Consider the following 20588-nt stretch of genomic DNA (forward strand, 5'->3'; position numbering starts at 1 on the left):
GGTTTGTGCTCACTCAATGGCCAACACAACTGCCAGCACATTTAAATTTCTCTTGTCTCTCTTCACCAAAGGCCTGTAGCTGCAATTGTGTTCAATATGCATAGGTTATTGCTACAGTGATATATTTGTTCTCCAGGTCATTGCCAAACTCTGCAGTACTTACTCTCAGCATGAGAGGGTATGCTTCTGCTCACAGGAGCAGGGTTGGGGATTGAAATATAACGTTTACTTTGAATGAGACAATCGGAGTGAGAAGGGAATCCTAATCTAGGTATGGGCAGGAAGTTATCATCTGCTGCTTCTGAGGGTCACAAAGCCATTTTGGAAAAGAACAGAGAAAGACCAAAATTGATACAGATTTGTCTTTATTGGTGATGCTCATCCTCTTTGGAGGTCAGAAGGAACGATATAATAAGGTACATGTGACTTACCATGGGACTCCACACATGCAGGGGTATAAATCCTTTGTATTTTGATTTTTCTTTGTGCCATTTGTTTAGACATAATTTGAAAGCCACCTTGGCTCTTGTACCTTCTAATTATGTTAAGATAAAATACTTATAATGAATGCAGTATGGTTTTAAGTGAGCCTTTCAGATCCTAAGTGCATTGTAAGTGATCATAGGCTATAAGGTAACTATAGCCTAACTATGTAACTATCTAACACAAATACTTTTGTGTATGTGTATGTTGGGGGCAGGAATGGGTCTCATGTAAAATTTCCATGAAAAAACATAATCAATCCAATGATGCACCTTTTTTTTTAAAAAGATTTATTTATTTTAGGGAGAGAAAGCACAAGCAGGGGGAGGGGGAGAGGGAGAGAGAGAGAATCCTCAAGCAGATTCCCTGCTGAGCGTGGAGCCCAACACAGGGCTCAATCCTAAGAATTCGGGATCAGGACCTGAGCTGAAATCAAGAGTCGGATGCTTAACCAACTGAGCCACCCAAGCACCCCCAATGATGCACTTTTTAAGGGGAATTTATCTGGAAATTGGGAAGATCAAAAGATAACAAAACATATACAAAGAAACCCTGCTTTCAAGCAAGCCTTTCTTTTTTAAGCAAAAACTTTGGGGGAAAAAGCCTAGAAATATTCTGAAGGTGGTGTACAGTTTTATAGTAGCTATGAGAACTTCCAGCAATTGGCTAATTTCTTCCTATCAGCTGGCATGTCTGGCGAATGGCATTTCCATGAAAAAGCTTGGTCAACCTTGTCTTCCTTCTACAGGCCTTAGTCTTGTTTCCAAATGATGCTTCAGTGAGGGTGTAACCTCTAGGGTTAGTGTCATCCATGTAGGCAACAAGACCCTGATGAACTGTAAGGATGTGTGAGTACAGATCATGGGGTGATTACCAATATTTTGGAGGTTTTTAAGAAGATACTTTAATTTTTGCCCCTAATCAAACAGAAGGGATTTGTCATCTGGTTTACATTCAAGACCTAGTTGGCTCATCATTCTGAGAAATAAATTTTCTTCTGGGTTAAGAAATCTCATCATGAGACTTGAGATATACTGGTTTGGAAAGTTTCCTCAGTTTTTCCTGGCTTCGAAGTCCCCGGCCTCGTAGTGGGGTAAGGCCCATTGGAGGCAGATGAATCTGAATAATGAGAATAAGAATAATGATAATATTAAGAATTATAATCATTACAGCAGCTTATATCCACTGAGATTTACTAGGTACTGTGCTCTCTGCTAAGCGCTAAATCTACACTGACTCATTAATCCTTAAAATCCTTATATACATTAATCCTTGCAATAATCTCATAAGGAATTAGATAATATCTATAGATGAGAAATGGAGGCTCAGAAGTTAAAAACTTGCTCAAGCTTATATACACATTAAGTGGTAGAACCAGGATTTGAACCCAGGTCTGATTCCAGAGCTGGTGTTCTTCTTTGTCATACTGCCTGCATGGAGAGGAAAATGACCACAGATCACATGGTGAGATGAGAATCCAAAGAAGGCGAGAAAAAAAGTTTGTGTATACAAAGCTACTCTGTGCATCGTGGGAAACTGGGACCAGTCTAAATGCCTACTAAATGGCTGCTGGGTAAATTATGGCACATTCTTCTAAGAGGATACAGCGACAACCATTTAAAAAGATGGGAGGCAGAGATGACCAGAACAGATGAAGTAAAATAAGCAAGCAGCAAACAGTATGCCCAGGATTTCATTAAGAAAATATATGTATGGGGGCGCCTGGGTGGCTCAGACGGTTAAGCGTCTGCCTTCGGCTCGGGTCATGGTCCCAGGGTCCTGGGATCGAGCCCCGCATCGGGCTCCCTGCTCCGTGGGAGGCCTGCTTCTCCCTCTTCCACTCCCCCTGCTTGTGTTCCCTCTCTTGCTGTGTCTCTCTCTGTCAAATAAATAAAATCTTAAAAAAAAAAAAGAAAATGTATGTATGTACACGAATATAGAAAAAAGACAAAGGATATACTGCCCAACTATTAGGTTGCGCCAGTACAGTATAAAATTATTGTTTCTGTAGGTCAAGAGTAGAACACTGGCAATTTCATATGGCCCAATCTAACAGTTACAGTGGTAACTTCCACAGGGTGAGAATTTTGGACCATTTTCACTTCCCACCTTTAATGGCTATTAACAATAAACCTGTCTTTCATTAAAAGAAAAGAAAAATATTTCCATAAAAAAGATGAAAGTCAAAAGAAAAAGCTATATAAATATAAGCTGGCTTTCCCTTCTATATGTGGGAAAGTTGTACGAGTAGGAGAAATCAGGCATTCATTGACATTTTAGTTTGTTGTGATGGGTTGGCGGCATGCAAGGATAGCTTACTTCCAACATGCCTCCCACGGAAGCTCTAGGCTTCTCGGCAAACACTAGCCCTCTTGGTACACAGTCTTGGAAATAACTGGGTTGATGAGGACAAGTACCCACCACAAGTTAGCTGGAGTCACACTTACTGGCCTTGGATAAGGAATCTGGTAATGCAGTCCAATTTCAATCCTGGCTGTGCATTCATCTATATGCTGTTTAATCAGGTCTGTGTCTGTGAGCTATTAAAAGAGGAAAATGGGTGAGGCTCTTAGTATCTTTCTAAGGCTCCGTATGTAGGGGTGTACATCTTCAACTTTCTCAGTTCACCAGCCAGTAAATGAAATGTTGAGAATGTGAAAAATCAAAAGCAATTTAATATAAAATTTACTGTGGATTAAACATTTAAAAAGTTATTGCAATAGGTAATACCAGCACATAGTAAAACATTATTCAAATAATACAAAAGGATATAATATAAAAACAAAGTCTCCCTTTTACCCCTGTCATAGTTCCCCTTCTCAAGGACAACATTTATTGGCAGTTTCTTATTTGTCCTTCCAGGGATATTCTATGTAGATAAAAGCATACATGTATATATTTAGTTCTTTTTTCCTTACACAAATGATAGCTCACTTTGTTTTGAACCTTGCTTTTCCCATAACAACTTGAAGCTCCTTCTAGATGTACACAGCTGCCCATTCTTTTTAATAGCTGCACAAAATTCCAACATAAGGCCGTGTTATAATTTAATCAATTTTTTCCTGATGAACATTTAGGTTATTTCCAGTCTTTTGCCATTATAAACAATTCTGTTATGGATCCCTCTAAAATTGTTTTTGGCTTACATGCAAATATATCTAAAAGATAAATTCCTAGAGAATGCTGGGTCAAAGGGTATTTGTTCATGCATTTTTAATTCTTTCAGATATTCCCTCTAGATTCAAAGTACCCTCTAAGAGGTTGTACCAATTTATATTCCCACCAACACTGAATGAGGATTCTTCACATCCTCCCCATGTTGATCAAACTGTAACCCAATTATTGCAGCAAGTGCTGTCTAGAAAGCCCCCGCCCCCAAGTAAGATATCGGAGAATGATCCACCTCTTCTTTTGAACTGTAAACTGCCTTGCTCATTGGTAAGGGGAAGAAATGGCTTTTTAAATTTCCAAACAGTCAAATCGTGGTAGTTTAAAGTAAAGGAATCACAAGTTCATTCTGAAAAACAGAATGCCAGGTAGAAGGGCAGAAACCCTTTCATTCCAAGGATGGAAAAGGAGTTGACATGTGGCTCTGCCAAGAGTTTGCAAGTGGGCCTCAAAGCAGAGCTGGGACTGCAGTCCCAGATGACACCCACAGTGACGTCTGGGCCAGTGAGGCTTGGAAATTCCAAGGGCGTGCCTGTCCTATGGTACCTTTTAGAGCAGAGAAGAGTTCTAGGAATTGCAATGCACAGAACTACAGCTGGGTCCCTTGGGGCAGAGGCTCAGCTTTCTGACCTCTGTGCTTCTCAGAATCTGTTGCTCTGATGTCCACATTGGGAACAGATTTCCATGTTCCCATTTGCCCATTAGAATTCAGAGCAATTCAGGAGATACCTCTGGATTATTATTAAACTCTTAGAGCAAGTGAAGTTCGAAGAAACTACTTATATCTGCATAAGGGACTGGGGAGAAAGAAGCCCCTGATAAAGTATGCACGGTTAAGGGGGGCTGAGGGCTCCTCGGACTCCAGCTGTCCTTGAACAAGTCCGGGTTAGAGTTCTCCAAATTCAGTCGTTCAGAGGCTGCCTTCATCATGATTCTGCTATATCCACACACCATTTATACTAATATTGAACATTTTCTTTAAATGTACTGTCTCCTAAGCATAGTATTTGTAAAATTATCTGATATTATATTTTCTTTCTAATACATGGCAAAACAAGTACATACCTTAAAATTAAAAACCCACATATCTCCTCCCCAGGCACGACAAAATCATCTCACTCATGTAGCATCCTGGCACATACACTTCCCTCTGGCTCACACCACACTGGGCCAGTTCAAGCAGAGGAAAAGGAAGGATTGGTTACTGCCATAACTGAAAACTCAAAGGGTCTTGAGTAGTCCTCACATGAGTGAGCCTAAAAAGGATTACTGGGCACATCCTACTATGGTATCTCCAGCACCTGGCTAGACACTGTGAGGCCATGGTCCCCACCTTCAACTATCAAGGTTATTACCTGGGCAGAATAACTATGATGCATAAAGTTCCAGCAAAGGCACGGAGGCATATAACCAACAGGGCAATGACTGCTGCAGATGGCTACACAGGAATTCAGAATAGGTTTCTGCCGTGGGGTTGAGTGAAGGCAAAGAAGTTGAGGAAGACTTCCTGGAGAAGGTAAGTCAAGCCAAAGTATTTGTAAATGCTCATGAATTTAGTGACAACCACAAGGCAGGCCCATGGGATATACAAGAAAGTATAAGACATTGTCTGTGTGCTCGAGGAACTGACAACCTGGTTGGGGAGACCACACCAACAAATGAAACAAACAAGAAAGAGTATGACCAACTACTCAGGGGTAGGCATAGGCTAGTGGTCTTCTAACTTTTTGGTTACTATTTCAATAAAAAGTTTCTGAGCCCACAGCTCCCATTTATATACTCATATTGATTTATAAATACATTAATAAATTCATTAAATGTACCAATAAGCTAATAAAAATACACAAAATAGACATTTTTAATACACTCTGGTGTGTGGCACAAAAAGTTTGGAGAAGCTGGTGGAGGGTCAGAAAGGCAGAGATAAGCTTCATAAGCAGGTTGGTTTTATGAAGCAGGGAGGCCTCAGGGCTTCCGAGAAGGGGAACGTAGATTGGGAGGGTTTCTTTTGTAGTGCTTACCCTAATTGCCATTTTACACTTCTTGCCATCTAACTCTTAAACATCTGTGAGGGATCCTGTCTTGGTTTTGCTCATTTATATCCTCTGTGTCTAGTCCAGTGTTTGGCACAGATGGGCACTCAAATACTTGCTGACCGAAAGAATGAGAGCAAACAGTTTGCAGAGTGGTAACAGGAGCTAGAGCAGAAATAGGCAAACTGGAAAGGGGAGGTGTCCTTGTGGAAGGAGGGGTTCTGCTTTGGATCATCATGCCTGTCGTGAGCTCCTTCAGGTGGCTGGTGAGAGGCTGAGGCTGGGTATTCAGATATGGGAGCTGGAACCAGAAAGCGACTGCATGGTCCCTGGGCCTCAGCGCAGAGGGTTGACCTTCAGAGGATCCTTACAGCTGGCCGGAGGGTGTGTGGAGAAGACAGGGCCAAAAAGGACACAGAAACGGGTCAGAGCGGGAAAAGAGAACAGACTGTCAGGAGGTTTCATGAGGGAACAGTGACAGCATTGACTCTGTGAGATCAATAAGAAGGAGGCAAGAAAAGTCAGAAGCTGAAAGTCTCTTTCCATGGTTAGTGCCAGGCAGTCTTCGTGAGGAGCTAACAGCTAATGCTTTATAGTTTGTTGGGATGGGTCAAATCAAGCCTCTTACAGATGGTCTTTGGCTCCCTGGTGTCTGGGTGGGCAGTTCCATTAAACTAGCTAATGGAGGCACTATCTTACCCAATTCTGTGGTCCCAAAGGGCAAACTCACTCTGCTAGCCAAAGAGGCTCGAGTTCAAAGTGAAGTTATGAAGGGAACCCTGTGTCTTAATCCTATTCTCTTCCCTCTGAATGGGTTTATACTTGGAGGTCTTGAATAGGTTATGAATTGAAAACAAAAGTTTAACTGCACACCTCCTGTGGGAGGGGCTGGTAACAGGCACAGTGTGTGAGGAACGGCTCCTCCCCTGAAAACCATCACTGGCCTGGCTTGTGTCACCTGGCTCATGGGGTCTTCTGAGGACGCTGAGCCACTTACGGGTTGGACTGAGACCTGAACCAAATGAAGAGAGAAACCCAGGCTGGGCTCTGCTTCCCAGTGGTTAAGCAAGGGAGCTCGGCTATGCCTCTGGGCCCTTCCAGCCCCACACTCGGCCACTGTGACCCGTGATGCTCAGTCCTCTCAATTTTCGGATGAAAAAGAACAAACATCACAAGAAACTGCCCTCCTCCTTACAATCTCCAGTTGGGACCTACTTACATTTTTGTTTTTCTGGAACAGTGTTCTGGCTTCATTTAATATGTACTGTTTTTCTTTAATGGTGTCTTCCATCTGCCCTGATGCCGCCTGCCATTTCCTCGCAAGCCTGAAAATTCTGCGGTAGAGGCCAAGAACTTCTTGTCGTGTTGCTGTTGTCATCCTCAGACCCACCAAAATAGAAGAGGGAAAATTTGCATGAAAATTCAGTTTGACAGTAGGCAGCTAGGCAGATGTACATTTTTTTAATCAAGCTCTTTAATTAGTCTAGAAATAATTGCTCTTTCTCAACAGATCTGTTTGGTAGCATTGCCGGAACGGTGCTCTAGGAATACCAGCGATCTCTCAGCTGTCCTTGTGTATTATCCCATGGTTGAGAGTTAATGTTTGCCATGACGGCCATTTTTACAAACCTGGTAAACCAAAATTCAAATGTGCTATACTTTAAAGCAGTAAATTCTTTACCAGACTATCTTAGGAATGATGCTTTTAGTGTGTATTTTTGTAAAACTACAGCCCTCACCAGAGTGCCTGGAAAAGGCACATTTTGAATAAATTTTCTAGTTAAGTAACGAGTTTCATGCAGGGGTTGTAAACTCAAGCACCTCTAGGGCCTGGCAGATAAAATGAGGGAACCTGGTTGGGTGGGGACAGTGGCCAAATGGAGAGGATGTACCGCACCCCCTCCCCCGAAAAGGAACAGTTGCTACTCAGCTCCAGGCAGTTGCTGCCTTGTAGAAATGAGGGCCTAGCACGGTGCCTGGGTGGCTCAGTTGGTTGGGCGTCGGACTCTTGATTCCGGCTTGGGTCACGATCTCAGGGTAGTGGGATTGAGCCCTGTGTCGGGCTCTGCGCTCAGTGCGGAGTACGCGTGGGATTTTCTCTCTCCCTCTCCCCCCACTTTCTCTTCTCTCTCTAAAATAATAAATAAAATCTTAAAAAAAAAAAAAAGAAATGAGGGCCTAGGAATGCCAGATTTCCTGAAACTTTAACAATAGGTAGCAATCCAGATTTTTAAAATGTGAAATCTCAAAAAAAACATTTAATTCATTCTTTTTGAAAATCTGAGTACCATGAAGGTCAAACACAATTGGTCTGCAGGCTCGATTCTACCCAGAGGCTGCCAGGTTGTAACCTCTCTTTTAGTTCATCATAACCTTGTTGAAAATATCTCTCAAATTGTTGGTCTGCTTCCTTGTTCACATAAGAACCATACAGTAAGTACAACTGAAAATCTTTCTGATGACTGAAGAGCTTATAGCCTCTTTGGGTTTTTACTCTGAAACATTAGTTTTAATTTCAGAGGACTTGGCTAAGTGAGTCCTGACCTAAGTAGATTCCCCAAAGCTAACTGCGTTTTTAAAGATTAAATTTATGAAAAAAAAAGTTTTTCAGATTTTTATTATGAAATATTTCAGGTATGCAAAAAGATATAGAGAACAATATAATTAACAGCCATATATTCACAATGGATCTTAAAGAATACATTACATATATATTTGTATATACCCCTTCTAGTCAAATTTCCCTTCCTCTCTCCTAGAATGAACACTATCCTGAACTTGTTATTTGCCTTCTCACATATAGCTTTACACTTAACATTATATAGTATTGCTTAGCAAGTTTACAAATCTTATACAGTTGACCCTTGAACATGGGGCTTAGGAGCACTGACCTCCACACAGTCAAAAATCTGTGATTAACTTTTGACTCCCCAAAGAGTTTACTAATAGCCTACTGTTGACATGAAGCCTTACTGATAACATAAGCAGTCAATGAACATATATATGTGTATATGTATACGTATTATATGCTTTATTCTTACGATGAAGTAAGCTAGAGAAAGGAAAATGTTAAGAAAATCACAAGGAAGAGAAAATACATTTACAGTGTTGTTCTGTACTTATCAAAAGAAATCTGTTTACAGGTAGACCTGCATAGTTCAAACCCATGTTGTTCAAGGGTCAACTCTCTATATAAAAGTTATTACGTCCTTCTGCAACTTGCTTTTTTTGCCGATGTTCATCTACATTGTTACATGTAGCTCTAGCTCATATGTTCTCAATACTGCAATTCAGTCCACTGTATGAAGATATCCCAATATACTTGTCTCTTCTCCTGCTAATGTCCTAATGTTGGACATTAGGTATTTCTCTTTTTTTCTCCCCCCCCCTTTTTTAACTTATGCAAAAACTTCAGCCTATGTCTTTACTATTTACTTCAACATCTAAAAGAAGACAGAAAAAAAAAATTCCCACTACTAGAAGATTCTGATAAGTCAGATTTTAGAGAATGAATACTGTACTGCCTTTAACAAATGGGTAGGCTGGGAAGACAAGGACAGATTTAGTAAATGAGTAGCAGGGTCAGGCACTAGGACACCTCACTATGAGTACTGGGCTTTCCTCAAACAGGCTCGTCAGGAATGGGAAGTAGGCTGCTCACTGCCCTTTAGGACAGGATCCATTACCAACCCATGGGGGAGGGGATACCATGTGGAGACTGTATACTTTAGGATAGTCCTGAGCTTATGAGAACTTGGGCAGCTAAATAATGCAAATGGGAGCTGGGAAGAGGTATATTTATCTAGACATTCTAAGTACCTACAAGGAATTTACCTTACAGAGAATTTCTTTTTAATGATTGCCCTTCCTAACTCTGGTGACCTTACTTGCAATGAGAATGAACCAAGGCTTAACCATTTGCTGAAAAGCTTGAAAGCACTACTTCACCCAATTCAAAAGTTAAAAACGAAAATTATAATCAACACCAATTCTGACGTCCACGATGCCTCACAAAGAAAAAAATGTTTAGAAGAAATGTGTAAAAACCGAGAGGAAACATCATGCTTTGTGGCTAATCGTAATAAAAACCCATGAGACGATGAGACGATGACTTTTCCTGGTAAGGAAACAGGTTTCTGAGTGTCTGGTTCTCCCTAAAACTCCATGGTTTCAAATGAAAATACATGAGTCAGTTCCTGTGAGGGGCAGGGAGTCTGTAACTTCTATTAATGATTGCTTCACTTCCCTGTCATTAACAGATGAAACTTCCCTGACTGCATGACACTTGAGGAAAGTGAAGGAGGTCTGGCAAATTAAAACAGCAGCAAGCGTCTCCAAAGTCTGACTTTCACTGGTTTCCTTCTACTACTCAAAAAAGCCACAGCTTCAAACTGTAACTGATCATATACCATAATCAGATACACAAGCCCTGCAATTAGAGTACTCAAGGTAACGAGTAGTACTAACAATTGGTACTTAATAGGACTATTTTCAAAACACTTTAATTAATGTTTTAAGTGTTTTGAAAACTAATCCTGAAAGGGAGATAAGTGAAGTCTCCTTCTCCAACATCAGGTGACCCAAAAACCCCAAGTCCCAAAGACTTCCACAGAGAAGGGTCTAAAGCTGTATTCCCCATTTTGTATTATTAGCAAGTCTAGATTAATAACACTTCCTTCCCAGTCTTAGAGAAAAGACAAGAAAAATGCCTCTTTTGTTTTCTTATTGGATTTCTTTCAGTTCTTTGAGGGAATCATGTTTTTCTTACTTTAGAGGTATATACCCATGCTGTTCCCCCTTTCTAGAAGGCTCTCTCCTGACCTCCTCCCTTTTTACCTGACCAACCCCTACTCATCCTTCAGTTCCCCAAACATGGATATCTCAGAAAATCCTCCCCCCTCCCCTCACCACATGCATTGGATTAGGTCTCTGTTGAAACTTCCTGTGGATCCTTAAATTTCTTCTTTGTAGCTCTAATTACTCAAGTAATAATGGTTTGTTAGTGTCTGTCTTGCCCCAATTGATCCTGTTTATGGGGATAGTAACCATGTCCATCCTATTTACTGCTCAATTCTCAGGACCTAGCCAGGTGTGTAACTGGTATTCAACAAACGTTTGCTGAATAAATGAAAATATCTCATGATACAGAAAGCTTGGGATTCTAGGAACAAAACTGACCATATAAAAATTTTTTCCTCATGCTCTTTTCCCTTTGGTTTCTATTTTTGTCTTTGTTCCTAGGAAGCAACCTGTTTGGAGAAAGTGCCTTTTCCCTAAGAGTTTTCCTTCCAATAGATATAATGGCTTGAAACCAACATTTATTCTTTTGAAACTATCAATGATCTCTCACTACTGGTGCAAGGCTGAGGCAGCCCCTTTTCTTCACTAGTCTCAAGGGTTGATCTGATGCAATGAGGTCTGCTGGGATTTTCCCACAGGCAACACGAGGAATATCAAACTGTCTAGAGGACCACAATTTTTTTTTAAGATCTTATTTTTAAGTAATCTCTATACCCAACGTGGGGCTTGAACTCACAACACCTACATCAAGAGTCACATGCTCCACTGAGCCACTCAGGCACCCAAAGAGGACCATAACTGACCCACAGTCTCAACTGGCCAAAAGGTCGAGTCCTTTTTTTTTTTAAGATTTCATTTATTTATTTGAGAAAGAGAGAGAGAACAAGCAGGAGAAGGGACGGGGGAGAGAGACAAGCAGAATCTCCGCTGAATGAGGAGCCTAACACTGGGCTCAATCCCAGGACCCTGAGATCATGACCTGTGCCCAAGTCAGACACTTAACCGAGTCACCCAAGCGCCCCACGAAGTTAAGTCTTAAAGAATTCTTAAAGTTTTGCAACTTATTCTGAGATTGACATTTCGTCAAACTGTTTTATTTTACTTCCTTAACCGCAAAACCCCAGAATGAGGAAAAATAAGAGATATGAAGTGTCCCTGGGAAGAAATGTGATTGGAAACTGGTCTTTTCTTAAAATCGCACCCCATATAAACACGGTACCAAGATAAAATTCACTACCAAGCACCTACCAACTGCAGTCCATGCCACTAAGCAAAGGCTGACAAATGTTGCTGGCTAGAGTGTTTTGGCCTCTGGTCACAGTTGCGAGATGTTTCCCCTACAGCAGGTGTCCCAAAGATTGATTGGGAAGGTGATTTTTTTGGATGTACAAGTATTTTCCTATTGTGATTCTTTTAATGTATTATAATAGTCCATCAAACCCATAATTTTTTTTAAAGATTTTATTTATTTATTTGAGTCAGAGAGAATGAGAGAGAGAGAGCACATGAGAGGGGGGAAGGTCAGAGGGAGAAGCAGGCTCCCCGCCGAGCAGGGAGCCCGATGCGGGACCCGATCCCGGGACTCGAGGATCATGACCTGAGCCGAAGGCAGTCGCCTAACCAACTGAGCCACCCAGGCGCCCCATCAAACCCATAATTTAAAGTGATTTTGATATAGCAATATAGAGCTTCCTTTAAATAAATGTATTACAAAAGTTTCTAAAGCTGGTTTAAAATATGGGTAAATAATACTATAAATTGAGATACAGAGTCTGAAAAACAGAAGTTTCAAAGCCACTGCTCTAAGGCACCCTGCTGTCCTGCCTTGGTGTTTATTCTGGCTGAGCCACCCACGTAAATGCCTGATTTCTGCTAGCCACCCCACTGCACCTAGTAGATACCTATTTGCTCTCAAGCTTTTCTGGGGGCACCTTTTTCTCTGCAACTATCACAGCCAGCCATGGCTATTTTGCAATTTCATTGTGTCTTTTTCTTCACAGTCTCTGAATTCCTGGAGGGCTTGGACTGTTTTGCTCATTAGAATAATGATAATAATACTACATTTTGCTTTGTACTTACTCTGTGCCAGAGGCTTTGCTAGGTGCTTTACATATGTTAACTCCCCAAATCATCACAATTCTTTAAGGTAGATAACTACCATTATCCTCTTTATAAAGGAGGAACCTGATGCAGAGAGGTAAGTAACTTGTCCAGGGGTCACATCAGCTATTAAGAGGTGGGGCTAGGGGCGCCTGGGTGGCTCAGTCGTTAAGCGTCTGCCTTCGGCTCAGGTCATGATCTCAGGGTCCTGGGATCAAGCCCCGCATCGAGCCCCGCATCGAGCCCCGCATCGAGCCCCGCATCGAGCCCCGCATCGGGCTCCCTGCTCCGCGGGAAGCCTGCTTCTCCCTCTCCCACTCCCCCTGCTTGTGTTCCCTCTCTCGCTGTGTTTCTCTCTGTCAAATAAATAAATAAAATATTAAAAAAAAAAAAAGAGGTGGGGCTAGGGGGCGCCTGGCTGGCCTAGTCAGCAGACTTTTTATCTCAGGGTTGTGAGTTGAAGCCTTACATTGGAAGGAAGTAAGGAAGGAAGGAGGGAAAGTGAAGAAAGTAAAGAAAGGAAGAAAGAAGGAAAGGAAAAGGACGGAAGGAAGAAAGACAAGAAAGGAAGGAAGGAAAGAAGGAAAAGAAAAGAAAGAAAAGAAGGAAAAGAAAGGAAAGAAAGAAAGAAAGAGGTGAGGCCAGGATTCAAACCTAGAACGTCTGGAATCCAGCCACAACTTTTAATCACTAAATAGGATGCTCAGTCTCAGTGAATGTGATTGAATGTCTGTTAATTGCTTTAAAGAGCTTAGCCAGTTGTGACAATAGGAACTGAACAATTCTGTTCCCTTCCCACAAAGAGCGAAAGACCTTTTGCACCTTGATATGAATAACCTTTTAATAAGATTTTCTGTATACCATCTGCCCTTCTTCCTCCCCTGCAACTGCACTTCCTTAATTATGTTGCACCTCAGCACCTTTAAAGGAGGCTGTGCACTTGGCGGGACTGCGCTGCTCTTCGGTTCCCTACGCAGCTCTCTTCTGCCACTCCACAGGGAGCGGATACCATAGAGGAGGCACCAGGGCTCATTACAGTGCTACCACTCCCCAGGCCTTACTGGTCCCTCCCAAGCATCCATCCAGCAGTACCCACTGGGACCAGGCACAGGAGATTCTAGGGATACACAATCTTGATAATCAAGCAGCTATAGTCCCTGCCCTCCTGAAGCTTCCATTTTAGTGGCAGAGCAGACGAGATACAAGACAAAGACAATTTCTGGTGGTGATATGTGTTCCTTAGGAATGAAAGAGTAATATGAGGAACAAATGAACAGGGGCAGGGCTATTTTATTTTGGGTAGTGACATTTGAGTTCTGAATGACATGAAGGAGCCTGTTAAAGGGAAGGGTTAAGGGAAAGGTGCTTCAGGAAGAGGGTGGGAACCAACAAAGGCTATGAGGTGGTAAATATTGTCAGTGCATCCAGAAGCTGTCAGGGAGGTGAGGCCGCAGGTGAGCAGAATCCAGCATAGGTTGGGAGGGTAGGTCCTGGAAAGGAGTTTGGTTTGTAGTGTAAAAACAAAAGGAAGACATTGGGAGATTTTAAGCAAGTTGGAGTATCACGGTCTAATTTACATCTTTTAAAATGTGCTGGGTTTCAAATTGTATCTTGCAGATGGTGAAAAAAAGTCTTGCCTAATGCCATCTAATTGACAGGAGAGTTGGGATTAAGAGCCAATAAAGCTGGATGATTATTTCCCTGACCAAGAGCTTTCCCATTATTATTTTGGAGTAATGGGGAAGAAATCAATCTAAAACAAAACAAAACACACCACCCATTCACCCTTCTACTCTATGGTGAGTGGAAATAGTGAAAGGTCTGGGTAGGCTCCAAGAACCCACTCTACACAGCACATGTAGGCACGTGGCATGTCTAGATTTAATTTTACAGGAGGCCTGTGGGAAGATATGCTAGTATTAGGGGATTTATCCACTTCACCCTTTTTCCCACCTTTGGAAAGACCATCACAGCATGAACACTGAGGAGTTTAAGAGCAGGGATGAAAATTCCTTCTCCAGATGAAATTTATAGAAGTATGACTCTGGTCTCAGGAATGTCAAAATTCCCAGTGTTGGACTCTCATGAGGCTTTGCCTTCTACTTAAGAAAAAGTGTTGCAGTATAAACAAGGGACAGAAAAGGCAATGGGAATTAACCGACTTTCAAGCCCCAGGTTGAAGGAAAGACTCTTTCCATTCTTTCAATATCTGCCCCTAGGTGGAATTTTTTTTATCTCACAATGATGTAATATAGTCAAATTTCTCCCCCAACTACTTTATGATTGGGTGGGTGGGTTAGGGTAGTGGAGACTGTGAAACTCACCCAAATGAAATCACTGTCTTACATGTTCATTGGGCACCCATGCTGGCCTGCCCCTCTCCTGCTGTCCCATCTCCTTAGATCTGACACCCCTTCTTTTTGTCAAATGAAGATCCAAATTCACAGAACTGAAATATTCTTTCTTTGCCTAGCTGCTGATTCTCATCCTTGAACTTCCCTTACTTTTCGCAGGGTGCCTTCTTCATTCCGAAGTGGGTTCAGCTATGTCCCTGCTATGTACCCCAGGCACCTCCAGCACACTTGTGTCATACTGGTCATTCTATTCTAAGTTTCTGTTTGGCTTACCTTTCTTCCTCCACTGTGTGTGTTTTGGGGAGCGATAAATTAGAAGGGTTAGGACTATGCCTCATTCATCACACCCTTAGGCCTGGTACAAAGTTGGAGCTTGAAATTTGTAAGAAGAATAAATTTACACACACAGAATAGTCACCAGTAATGCCCATTCTCATACATGGTAGTATTTGGACCAGTATTTAAAAATACTAAGTAACCCTCACAAAGATGTTTTCAAGAGTGGTGCTGTGGGTGTTAGGATAAGGAACTTAAGACTCTGTTATTTGGGGAGGAGGCCTTATCAGTTCCATCTAAGGCAGTATAAGACACACAGTTAAAATGTAACCCTTACTCCTAAGTTCTTTAAAAGCCAGTAATGGTTAGTGCACTGGACTGAAATTGATTTACTGTTTCCACGAAGCTTAGAACCAAATATATAGAAAAATGTGGTTCTGATACATTTTTTTCTTGGGGAAAAAAAAAAATCCTTCTGGGGAATAGATCCATTGCACCCAAATGATCAGGGGTCAAACCTACAAAATTGTAATTTAAAGCTTCTGTCATTTGGAAAACCTCTAGGGAACTGAAATGCTCTCATAATGCCAAAGCAAACAGTTTTTCTTGCCCTGGAAAGCGGAGTAGAGAATGACTGTCTTGGTTTTAGGCATTCAAAGTTTTTCCACATATGTAAGGAACAGAAGATACAGTGCAACTAATGAGCAAATGGGTTCTGGAATGGTCAAACCTGGGTTTGAATTCTGACACTGGTCGTCTTCCTGAGCCTCAGTTTCTCAAAAAGTGAAATGGGGTAACAATAGAACCCTCTTCAAAGAGTGGTGGTAAGGATTATTCATGATAACCCATGTAAATCACTTAGCATTGGGAGCTAACAAAGGCAAATGTTACCTGAATAGGAGGAAATAAAGAAGAAACAATGAGGCCTCTTTTATCTATGCTAAGCTTTGTCTGCAGAGGAGGGAAAAGAAGCCTGCGGCCTGTTGGCGAATTTATTGCTTTGTGATAGTAATGGATTTTCCTAAAGCTGTTTCCCTCTGATCATTAATAATCCCTGTACAGTAAAGGGCTATTGTTCTTCAGTATGAGTAAATAACCCTGTCGGAGGCACCGCTTATCTTCAGACCACAGCACATACTTCTTACTGGAAATATAATGCAGGTGCCAACATCGAAAGCATGCCCAGACTTCCCTTCCTATTTTTCTTCCTTTATCTCTTACTCCTTGCTTATCCTTTGGCATGTTTTTCTCCTACATCTGTTATATTTCCTACTTTCTGGTGTACACCCATATCCTACACAGTATCATCCTTACCCAAATCGAATAACCTTCAAGATAAGCTGTACTCCACACATCTCTGCCCTCTCTCCTCTCTCTTCAATAATAGACAGACAGACAGACAGTCACAGACAGACACACACACACCCATTGGACTTGTTTCCTGTCCTGGACTCAGTTTTTGGTTACTAGAATCCAAAAAGGGAAGTGTAAAGCCACACATTGTTTTGCAAATCTCAGGATATGCTTGTGTGGTGTACTTAATCATACCACAGCTATTCTCTGAAACAGCATCTTTTTACACAGAAAGTGACAATATGGTGTGTCAGGGATAGGAGGCAGAGAGAAGGTAGATTGTATTTTCATTTTACTTAAAGGAATGGAAATTAGGTTAGGTCCTGTAATATGGGAAATCTCCAGAACACAGGGAAAAACCAAAAATACTGATGTCTGAAAGACTTCTAAATTATCCCAAACAAGATCACAGGAGGCAAGTATGCTCATTCTAAATATACCAGCATAGAAGCACATGCAAGATTATACTTGTAAGGGGGAACTCCAATCAGGCTTTTGTAACCAAGAGAGATACAGCTCTTTTTCCCCTCAGAGACAGAAATTCTAAATGGAAACCAAGTTTTGGCCCCTCAATTCAAAAGAAATGGAAGTACCTGTTTCCTTATCAGCATATTTTAAGAGACAAAGTAAGGGTCAGTCACAGGTGGTGAGAACCAGTTACCAGAAGTAGGAGGAGGTGTTAGACGTGTGGGGGTGTATGTTAGCTGGAAATAGATGAAAACTAGGTCAATGCTAAAAATCAACCCCAGTCATTCATTCATAACTATCCAGGATTTCACCCCTTCATAGAAAGGGGTAAGTCTGAGAACAAGAAACACTTAGGTTTAAATTAACATTTAAATCCCTCCTTTGTGATAATTTCCTAGGGAAATGGATTAGGGAACTGACAAAAGAGCTTTGGTTAGAACATTAGATACAGTTGGAGCTTCCTAGTATCTGACCCTTGATCCAACCATCTGATGAATAACCTCACCTTGCTTGAGTAGGGGTCCCTGCCCTCAAGACAGTTTCTAAGTACCCTCCAACTGTCAAGTAACTACCAAATGAGCAACTTTTCTCAACTGCAGAGGCAAAAGAGCTCCTTACTAGACAAAATTCCTTGACAATAGGAGCAATGACTGCCCCTCTTTACATGGGTGGAACGACTAGCACCCAGAGTACCTTCAAGCTCCTCCAGTTCAGTGCTGACCAACATAATGTATTTCAATGACGGAAATATTCTCTAACTGTGCTGTCCAACAGGGTAGCTAGCCACTGGCCACATGTGGCTACTGGGCACTTGAAATATGGTTACTGCAGCTGAGGAACTGGCACTTAAATTTTTATTTAAATAGCTACAAGTAAAAAAAACAAATAGCTACATGTAGCTAATGGCTCCTCGGGAACAGCACAGCGCCACAGCTACACCAAGAACTGCAAATCAAATGCCCACAGGTCAGGCAGATAGTTGAAGAGGAGGGGGGTGGGTGGGGAGAAGCTTATTGGCTCTAGCTGACTGTTGCAGTGTAGGAACCTCAGGCTAGTGTTGCCAGATTGTCTCATTTTTCAAATGAAGCTGAAAATCTGGATTTTGATGTCCAATTTTTATATGCTGGTAAGTAAATTTTAAAAAGAATTTAAATTTAAATCACTCTGTGGGATGAACGGTATGTTTGCATGCAATATCTGTCTTGCCAGTTTGTAGTCTCTAATTTAGGGAGCCCCTCCAGCTCAAAGAAAAAGACCTTATCCAATGCCCCTGCTGGTCAGTAGCAGATCCAAGACTGGAACCCAGGCCTTCTGAAACTTCTTCTGATATCCTTTCTAGGTTTTATGAGATTAACCATATCTAGTTTGTGATTGGTAGTGGTGGCAGCAGCGGGAAAAAAGCCCTTTTGTCAGAACTGTTGAAGTCCAAAAAAAAAAAAAGAATTGTTGAAGTCCATGACTGATATCTTATGAATAGTGTTCCTACCTAGCTATAACCATATAGTGGACCCTATGGGCAAAGCTCTGTACTAGGAGCCAGCAGGACACAAAGAAGAAATAGCCCATGGGGAGTCAGACATACAAACAATTAACAAGCAAAGTTAGGCTTGCTGTAATGGACACAAATCACCTGCGCACAAGTCCAAAAGCACCAACAGCTGTGGGAGGAAGGGAAGGAAGAGATCTGAGCCAGGGCTTAGATGATGAACAGAAGCTGGCTAGTGGGTGGATAAGTCTCACTGATTATGAGTGAGTCTCATTATTATGGGATATTAAGGAAGCCTTCTTTTATCTCTGAGGCCTTATCTGTGTCAAGGGTCTCCTCTGCTGGCTTCCCTTCTTCTCTGGGTAGTCTCTAAAAACCCCTCTACTTATTTTCCCAAGGACTTTTCCCCTGACTTGTATATCTAACTTCTCAACATCCTCACCTGGATGATTAAAAGACCTAGCAAATCTAGTATGTCTAAAAAGAATTTAGGATATTTCCTCCCAAGCTGTTTTCCCTTAGGAGTCATCCTTGGTTCCTCTTCTTCCCATACACATCACATCCAATCCGGCAGCAAGTCTTGCAAGCTCTATTTCCGAAATGCATTATGAATTATCTGCATTTCCACGGCCACTACCCATCTCTCCCTTGGCCTACTGCAGCAGCCTCCTAACAGGTCTGACAACTTCTACCCTTCTCTATCTAGCAGCCAAGGGATTTTTAAAAAATGTAAGTCAGGTCACTGCCCTTCTCAAAATCCTCAGGTAACATAACAGCCAAACCCTTACCTTGGGCTAAAAAACGCTGTGCTTGACCAGGCCCTGCCATTTCTTCATCACAGACCACTCTGGCCCTTCTTTCAGTTCCAGCCACCTGGCTTTCTCGCCGTTTCCTTCCTCAGAACCCTTCCCGTTGGCTCTTTTCTCCATCTAGAATGTCTATTCCCTAGCTTCTCTCTTTTCTCGCATCTCTATGAAACCTGGTCTTGTCTGAAAAGCCTTACCCGAATTAGAGTGACCCTCCCCCAATCTTCTACCACTTCACCCGGTATTAGTCTTAGGGGGCATGTGGCACTTGCTGATATCCTCCTTACTGATTTACATTTTAACTTTCTTCTGCACTCGAATAAAAAGTCACGGAGCAAGGCCTGCGTCTTGTTCTCGTTTGTGGACCGAGGCAGTAAGAAGGTTTGCTCTATCCTAGAAAGTCTCCGTAGCCTCTACGGGGCCTCGTTTGGGTCAACCTTCCCCAGCTTGACGCCTCTCGCCCCCGGAACTGCCCCTACTAATCTCGCATTTATATTCAGGGATCTAAAGGTCTCAGATGGGCCCAACCGGCATCTCAGCGTCCCCACAACAGGCCTCCGCTTCCTGGCCCTCGGGCCGCTTCCCTTGGCAGGTTCCTGAGGCCAGCGCGATGACACCGAGCCGCCCTCGCGAGGCTGGGGTCACACAAGCACGTCTCCTAGCAACGTCGCACCCCCGCCCCCACCCCATCCCTGCCCCTGGGGAGCCAACCCCTTCCCCCAGTCTCCCGCGCCAGGAGTCAGCGTCTCCATCCCCTACACTCACTCTGCGTCAGTTCTGCCTTCCCCCACCCACAGAAGCGCCGCAGCCTACCGCGGGCTAGGAGGAGGCGGTGCCGGGAGCTTAGCAGAGCCGCGGCCGACGCTGGTCGGGCAAGTCCGGTAGGCCAGGCCGGACTAAACCACCGGGAGGACCTCTGTGGGAGCATTAGTTCCAGGTCAGGGGCAGTCTCGAGTCTCCCTTAAACTTTATACTCTAGCCCACCTTCCGCTGTATACTCAACAATATAGCCAACTGCATCCTTTCCCTAGTTTTCCTTTACCCCTTTCGCTATCCTTCCCCCCCGAGCCAAAAAAATGGTCCAGTCCAGCTCCTCCTAGCCCTCCCTCCGTGTCGCTAGGTCTTTGCCCTTACTTGGCGACGGCTTCGTACGTCTTTGCGTACGTCGTGACGCAATCTTCCACCCGTTCCTCCCCGCCCCTCTTCTATTCTCCCTCCTGGATCGGGCGGCCTGCGGGGTTACCGGAAGTGATGATGCAGG

The 20588-nt window shown here is 42.7% G+C and overlaps 1 protein-coding gene across 6 annotated transcripts; it reads right to left on the reverse strand.

Annotated features, from left to right (window-relative positions):
- Positions 1–756: 756 nt before the first annotated feature.
- LYRM1 (LYR motif containing 1) lies at positions 757–20367 on the reverse strand. 6 transcript variants are annotated; one of them, XM_081819909.1, is made up of 4 exons: positions 20093–20367; positions 6904–7052; positions 2931–3023; positions 757–1602 (listed from the first exon to the last, which is right to left on the reverse strand). In XM_081819909.1, exons 1-4 carry the CDS (start codon positions 20253–20255, stop codon positions 1486–1488), a joined length of 522 nt encoding a protein of 173 aa, XP_081676035.1. In that variant the 5' UTR covers positions 20256–20367; the 3' UTR covers positions 757–1485. The 6 variants fall into 6 exon arrangements, with proteins under 6 accessions (XP_081676035.1, XP_081676036.1, XP_081676040.1 ...); XM_081819910.1 differs by having other exon boundaries at positions 1072–1602; positions 20141–20362; XM_081819914.1 differs by having other exon boundaries at positions 1072–1602; positions 6904–7063; positions 20141–20274.
- Between the last annotated feature and the right edge of the window lie 221 nt (positions 20368–20588).

This window comes from Leptonychotes weddellii, chromosome 5 (genome assembly GCF_054177405.1).
Source record: "Leptonychotes weddellii isolate Sample4059 chromosome 5, ASM5417740v2, whole genome shotgun sequence".
Classification (NCBI taxonomy): Eukaryota; Metazoa; Chordata; class Mammalia; order Carnivora; family Phocidae; genus Leptonychotes; species Leptonychotes weddellii.